Source organism: Otolemur garnettii, unplaced genomic scaffold, assembly GCF_000181295.1.
Source record: "Otolemur garnettii isolate 467f Iridium unplaced genomic scaffold, OtoGar3 scaffold00100, whole genome shotgun sequence".
NCBI classification, from domain to species: domain Eukaryota; kingdom Metazoa; phylum Chordata; class Mammalia; order Primates; family Galagidae; genus Otolemur; species Otolemur garnettii.
In genome coordinates, this window is record NW_003852495.1 from 7,768,671 (window position 1) to 7,775,534 (window position 6,864).

Below are 6,864 nucleotides of genomic sequence, written 5' to 3' on the forward strand. Positions count from 1 at the left end.
TTTTTTTTTTTTTTTTTGAGACAGAGTCTCACTATGTCGCCCTTGGTAGAGTGCTATACCATCATACCTCACAGCAACCTCAGACTCTTGGGCTTATGCAGTGCTCTTGCCTCACCCTTCCAAATAGCTGGGACTATAGTAGGCACCCATCACAATGCCTGGCTGCTTTTTTGTTGTAGTTGTCATTGTTTTAGCAGCCCCCGGGCTATATTCGAACCCTCCAGCCCCAGTGTATGTGACTGGTGCCCTAACAACTGAGCTATGGGTGCCAAGGCCAGAAGGCCAATGTTAGGGACAGCACCTGTGGCTCAAGGAGTTGGGCACCAGCCCCATATACCAGAGGTGGCGGGTTCAAACCTGGCCCCAGCCAAAAAAACAAAAAAACTGCCAGAAGGCCAATGTTAAACATTGACCAGCATGCTGCTTTTTCTCTTCTCTTCTCTTCTCTTCCTCTTCTCTTCCTCGACAAAGTCTCTCACTTTATTGCCCTCGGTAGAGTGCCGTAGCATCACACAGCTCAGAGCAACCTCCAACTCTTGGGCCCAGGTGATTCTCCTGCCTTAGCCTCCGGAGTAGCTGAGACTACAGGCCTTCGCCATAACACCCGGCTATTTTTTTGCAGTTTGGCCAGGGCTGGGTTCAAACCCACCACCCTCAGCATATGGGGCCGGCGCCCTACCCACTGAGACACAGGCACCACCCCTTCTTTTCTTTTTCTTTTCCTTCTTTCTTTTTTTTTTTTTCCAGATAGAGGCTCACTCTGTGCCCTGCTTAGAGTACTGTGGCATCATCAGAGCCCACAGCAGCTTCAAACTTCTGGGCTCCAGAGATCCTCTTGCCTCTACTGAGTAGCTGACTATAGGAGCTGCCACAATAATTTTTCTATTTTTATTTTAGTTCGTTTATTTTATTTTTTTCATTTTTTGGAAACAGAGCCTCAAGCTGTTGCCCTAAGTAGAATACTATGGCATCACAGCTCACAGCAACCTCCAGCTCCTGGGCTTAAGCGAGTCTCTTGCCTCAGCCTCGCAAGCAGCTTTTTGGGTTATAGCTGTCATTGTTGTTTGGCAGGCCTGGGCTGGATTCGAACCCGCCATCACAGGTATATGTGGCTGGCACCTTAGCCACTTGAGCTACAGGCGCCAAGCCTATAATTTTTCTGTTTTCAGTAGAGATGGTCTCTGCTCTTGCTCAGACTGGTCTCAAACTCCTGACCTCAAGCGATCCACCTACCTCGGCCTCCCAGAGTGGTAGGATTAAAGGCATGAGCCACCATGCCCCTCTACCAACATACTTCCCAAAAGTTTCCATGTGGATCCTGGCATAAGCATCTTGGGTCCTTTCCCCTCTGATGCATCTGCCACCAGGAAACGTGCTGCAAAGGCAGCAGATAAGGTGTACAGGAGAATGGGGGGGCTAGAGCAGCACTTGGGAGGCTCCCTCCCGCCCTACACTGTGAGGATAGTCCAACAAGTGCCCCACTGCCCCTGCCTAGCCGCACACTCATGCCCTCTCTCTTCCCCCAGCACATCCGAGTGGGCTGGGAGCAGCTGCTCACCACCATCGCCCGCACCATCAATGAGGTCGAGAACCAGATCCTCACCCGAGACGCCAAGGGCATCAGCCAGGAGCAGATGCAGGAGTTCCGGGCTTCCTTCAACCACTTCGACAAGGTGAGTAGCTCCCTCTGCTTTCTTGGACTTGGACTCTTTCTTCCCCATTGTCACCATCCCATCCTTACTCCCCTCTGTCTTTTTATCTGTCAGTTTGGTTTGTTCATGGTCATAGTTGTTGCTGCTCACAGGGGTGGACAGAGCCCCCACTGGCAGGGTGTGACTGTCAGCACCTGACTTCATGTCCTGCCCTCTGGGGTTACATCCTTATCAGCCTGCCAATGAGACCCTGAAACAGTCAAGCCGTTAAACACAGTTTTAAAACTCGGATTTAGTTTGGCAGCCCCTTAGGAGGGCCCTGAGCAATAGGGCTTGCCCCAGACTCCCTTACTGAACTATCATGTCACCTTCCTGGCTTTAGTGAATAGAAATGTGCAGCCTCATCTCTGCACCATCAGGCAGCCCTGGAGATCCCCTCAGGATGGGGTGCAGTTCCCTCTCCAATCCCAAACTCAAGACAGAGAGCTTCTTGTACCCTCTCACAAGTCCTGGTGAGGGAGCCTGGCAGAGGGAAGGATACAAGGCCCCCTACCACCACCTGCCCCTTCTGTCCTGATCATCTCCTTGTCCATGTCACCTCTAACTCTGTGTTTCCCCCCTTCTCCTGGCGTCCCCTTCCCCCTGCCCTTTGCATGTGGCCCTGGCCCTTCATCCTGGTCTTCACACCACCCTTCCCACACACCTGCCTGTGGATGGCCCGGCAGGACCATGGCGGGGCACTGGGGCCCGAGGAGTTCAAGGCCTGCCTCATCAGCCTGGGCTACGACGTGGAGAACGATCGGCAGGTACGCGCACCCCTGGGCCCCAGCGGACCGTGCATTAACTGCTCTTCTCTTTCTCTCTCTCCTTCTCTCTCTCTCTCCCTCCCTCTTGCCATTCCACCCCCTGCCATCCTGTGTGCCATTTCATGGCTCTCTTGCCTCCCTGCCGTGTCTTTCTGGACACCTTCTCCCTTACCTGGTCTCTTGGGGCCTCTGTCTCCCCTGCTCCCTGCCACTGTCCTGTCTGTCTGCTGTGTACACGGGGCGGCCCCTCTTGCCTACTCTGGGCCTGGCCTCCTCTGCTATGCCTGCGTCCTGGGAGCAGAAGCAGACAGGCAGCATGGACTCCGATGACTTCAGGGCTCTGCTTATCTCCACAGGATACAGCCTGGTATGCAGCCTCTGCCTCCCCCTGGCCGCTCCAACAACTCCTCCTTTCTTCCAACCCTTCCTCCTCCTCCTCCTCCTCCTCCCCCACCTTCCCTCTCCTTCAGAGCTTCCATGTCCTCGGGACACTCCTACACCCGAGCAGCGCAGCCTTGCCTGCCTCTGCCTCTGTTGCACCTGCTGGGCTGGGGTCCCTCCGATGACTCCTGGAGCCTCTTTTCCTTCCCTAGAAGTCTCCAGAGAGACGGGGCAGCCCTCTTGCACTCTTCCCCCTTTTCTTTCTTTTTCTCTCTCTTTCTTCCCCACCCTTCAAAGCTAAGTTGTGTGGGCTGAGGGGCAGTAGATACCAACTCCCCACTATTCAAGACTGTGGGGAGGAAGGATGCGGAGGGTCCAGGCTCCTCAGCCTGGGCCAGCCAGAGCAAGGCAAGCTCAGCTGGGAACCAAGGCTACTAGAGGTGGGCTGGCAACATGGGGTAGGGGTTTGTATGTAGTCAGGTCCTGCTCTCTTGGGGGCTTTCCTGTGAGATTCCACCAATACGGGCCTGACTGCCCCTGTCCCACCAAATGTTGTGTCCTCTGCCCCCACCCCCACCTCACAGGGTGATGCTGAATTCAACCGCATCATGAGTGTGGTCGACCCCAACCACAGTGGCCTTGTGACCTTCCAAGCCTTTATTGACTTCATGTCTCGGGAGACCACTGACACAGACACAGCTGACCAGGTCATCGCCTCCTTCAAGGTCCTTGCAGGGGACAAGGTGAGCCAGACTCCTCTGAGGTACACAGGGGCCAGGTGCAGGGGTCCCTGCAACAGGCATTGTGGCCAGCAATGAGGGTGCAAAGCTGGGTGGGCCAGTGTGTGGGTGGAGACAGCTCAAAGTCCTGCCTGCTGTCCCCAGAACTTCATCACAGCTGAGGAGCTGAGGAGAGAGCTGCCCCCTGACCAGGCTGAGTACTGCATCGCCCGCATGGCACCGTACCAAGGCCCTGACGCTGTGCCTGGCGCGCTTGACTACAAGTCCTTCTCCACAGCCCTGTACGGCGAGAGTGACCTGTGAGGCTCCCAGAGAGACCAGGACCAAACACCCCTCCTCACTGCCTCTGGGAGGGGCCCAGGGCAGCCACACCTCACGGCCTGATTCTTCTGACTCTGTATCTATGCAAAGCACTCTCTGTCAGTCCTCTTGGGGGTGGGCGGGTGGGCAGGGAGGTGCTGGGGCAGGCTCTCTCCTCTCTCTCTGTTGGTTGGCCAGGAGGTTCTTTCCCCCTCACCAGGTAGGGGTCAGGGAGACTTTGGGGGTCAGTGCTCCTGGTCTGGTAGATGATACATATGATTTGTTGTGTTTTTTTTTAACCTATGTGGAGGGGATAATGGACCCCCACAGCAAAACAGTTCCCCTCTGTGCCCTGGGGACACCTCTCCACACTGAGGTCCCTTCCATTTCCCTTACCACCACCCGGGTCCCTTCAGGGCCTCCCACATCCAGGCCAAAGCCCCATGTGCCTTGTCCAGGAACTGCTCAGTCCCTACAGAGGGTCCAGGAGAGGGCGCCACAGCTGCCTGATGGGACCGGAACCCCATTTACTCCCTCTCTCCTTGCCCCTGCCCTGCCTGATCTGTGATGGCTGGGAGGAGGGCCCAGCTCAACACCCCTTTTCTGTAACAGAGAAATGGGGTGGCAGACTAGGCTTCACTCAACCCCAGCCAGCCCCCAGCCCTGGACTTGCTTTGTCTGGACTTGTGTGTCTCAGAATTTCTAAGGACCAAAAAAAAAAAAAACAAAAACAAAACAAACAAAAAAGAAAAAAAAAAGCCAAAACAATGAAAACAAAACAAAAAAAAATCCACAAAAAAACCTATAAAAAAAAAGAATTAAAAGCTTTCAGAGAATTACTATTTACTTTATTAACTTACGGATTTATTATATAAATATATATTCACCTAGCAACATATCTCTGCCGTCTCTTGCTCTCATAATGAAGACATAGCTAATTTGCTGCCCTCCAGCCCCTTCCTGATTTTCCTTTGTTTGCCGTTAGGCTTGGGTCTCTGGGGACCCTCAAGGTGGAGGTGGGCAGCTGGCCTGGCTGCCTGGTAGTTGATGGTTTTGTTCACCCCTCTCCCCTTTTTTGAGTTTATTCTAATTGATTTTTTTTTCTCGGTTTCTGGATAAACCACCCTTTGGGGACAGGATAATAAAACATGTAATATTTTTAAGAAGTATTTCTACAGTGTCCGCTCTTTCTCTGTCCTGTCTCTGTTCTCCATGTCCTAGGAGAGCAGTGCCAGAACATGTCTTCCCAGAGCAAGGCAGGGCCTGTGAGCCCATAATCCCTGCTCCCGTGAGTGTGTAAAAGTAAGAAGGTACTGTTGGGGACTGCCTCGCTCCCGTGAGTCTGTAAAAGTAAGAAGGTACTGTTGGGGACTGCCTCTTAGAATGGCATCCAGCACCGTGGACTTGCTTTAAATAGTCCGCGTGAGAAAGGTGCTGCTGCTACCCTGTTTCCAGGAGGGGAGACACAGTGCAATGAAGTCACCGAAAGGGCCAGCAGCCAACCCCAGGCAGGCTGGCCCAGTCAGATCTTCATCTCACGCCAGGCAGGGAGGTGCAGAGCCAAAGGAGGGTGGTCTTCTCAGCTCCCCAGCTCCTGGGATCCTAGGAGAAGGTGGCCACCTCCATCCACTGTGTGAGAGAAGGGAAACAGGCTTTGGAGCATGGGGCTCCCAGGATGGCACCTGAGTCACCCTGTCCTTCCACCCTGGGCTCACCTGTCTATGGGTGAGGCAGATGACCCCCTCACCCCCATCCAAGTGCTGGCTGCAGTGACCTGTGCAGAGAGGGGCAGGGTGAGTACCCGCCACCTGCAGTTCCCAGCTATGGGCTACATCCTCCCTGTGCCTCCCATGCCTGGTGGCACTCACGGAAGATGTAAGTGAGCTGAGCTGCACAGGACACGAAACGCTCAAAGTCCACACGTAGACGGCTATCTCGGTAGCGGCTGGTGAGGGACTGGGTCAATTGGTTGTTTAAGTGGAAGCCTGGCGGGGCGGGGGAGGCGGGGTGTGTGCTGCCTTTGAGCCCCACTGCCCCGAGGATGCCATTGACACCAGAGGCATCAAATCTCAGCTCGCCCCCATCCAGCCGTGTAACCATGGCTGCTCCCTTCACTTTTCTGGGCCTCAGTTTCCCCATTTATCAAATGAGAACTATGAAGGCCCTGACCCCATAGGGTTGTGTGAAGATTAAATGGACTAATCCTGCAGGACATCCCTCCCACTCTGCCCCACCACCCTGCTCAGGAGCACTGGAGAATATTCCCATGCAGCAAAAACACTTGTCAGCTGCATATGGAGTCAGTTTCTTTTTTTTTTTTTTTGCAGTTTTTGGCCAGGGCTGGGTTTGGACCCGCCACCTCCGGCATATGGGGCCAGCGCCCTACCCTTTTGAGCCACAGGCACTGCCCAGAGTCAGTTTCTTTAAACTTCACATCAGAGACAGTTTCTAAAGGTTCCAAATCATCCTGCTGTGGAATCTCAACAAAGGCTTTTAAAAGCCCAAACAGTGCTTTGAGCCCTTCTAAGACTCAAGGTCACCTGATGACCCTCCCCTCCTTAGTCCCTGATACCACTCGGTCTGAGGGCAGTTTGTGAGCTTCAGCTGTTTGTTCGCAAACACATATTTGTCCAGTGCCCTTAAAGACACTGGGTGCTGCCTAACAGGAATTCAGGCAGCCTGCAGCCTCCTCCCAGCTGTGTGACCTGCCCGCAGGTGGAGGGTGCTATGCTGAGGGCTGTGCTTCAGCCAGGGGAGTGGAGGAACCTGAGAAGGGACCAAGAGCCCTTTAGTTGCCCCTGTTGAAATTTCCTTCTGAGAAGTTCTCAGAGCACTTTATCAATTTTCTTTCCTTTTTTTTTTTTTATGAGACAGAGCCTCAAGCTGTCACCCTGGGTAGAGTGCTATGGCATCACAGCTCACAGTAACCTCCAACTCCTGGGCTCAAGCGATTCTCCTGTCTCCACCTCCCAAGTAGCTGGGACT

At 53.9% G+C, this 6,864-nt stretch overlaps 2 protein-coding genes across 5 annotated transcripts in view; one reads left to right on the forward strand and one right to left on the reverse strand.

Moving 5' to 3' along the window:
* ACTN4 (actinin alpha 4) overlaps nucleotides 1-5,048 on the forward strand; it is a 94,478-nt gene extending 89,430 nt beyond the window's left edge. For 2 of the 4 annotated variants that reach the window (XM_003796158.3, XM_023516885.1), the window contains exons 18-21: nucleotides 1,527-1,673; nucleotides 2,378-2,458; nucleotides 3,424-3,582; nucleotides 3,724-5,048. In XM_003796158.3, the coding sequence (XP_003796206.1) occupies nucleotides 1,527-1,673; nucleotides 2,378-2,458; nucleotides 3,424-3,582; nucleotides 3,724-3,882 (546 nt within the window). In that variant the 3' untranslated portion in view covers nucleotides 3,883-5,048. Of the gene's footprint in view, nucleotides 1-1,526; nucleotides 1,674-2,377; nucleotides 2,459-2,759; nucleotides 2,826-3,423; nucleotides 3,583-3,723 lie in introns of all 4 variants that reach the window. The other 2 variants (XM_023516886.1, XM_023516887.1) reach the window with 2 other exon arrangements.
* A 99-nt stretch (nucleotides 5,049-5,147) lies between these two features.
* CAPN12 (calpain 12) overlaps nucleotides 5,148-6,864 on the reverse strand; it is a 14,099-nt gene continuing 12,382 nt past the window's right edge. Inside the window, exons 18-20 of the mRNA XM_012809096.2 lie at nucleotides 5,748-5,864; nucleotides 5,595-5,653; nucleotides 5,148-5,508 (exon numbers count right to left, since the gene is read on the reverse strand). Of these exons, the coding sequence (XP_012664550.1) occupies nucleotides 5,482-5,508; nucleotides 5,595-5,653; nucleotides 5,748-5,864 (203 nt within the window). The 3' untranslated portion in view covers nucleotides 5,148-5,481. The remainder of the gene's footprint in view (nucleotides 5,509-5,594; nucleotides 5,654-5,747; nucleotides 5,865-6,864) is intronic.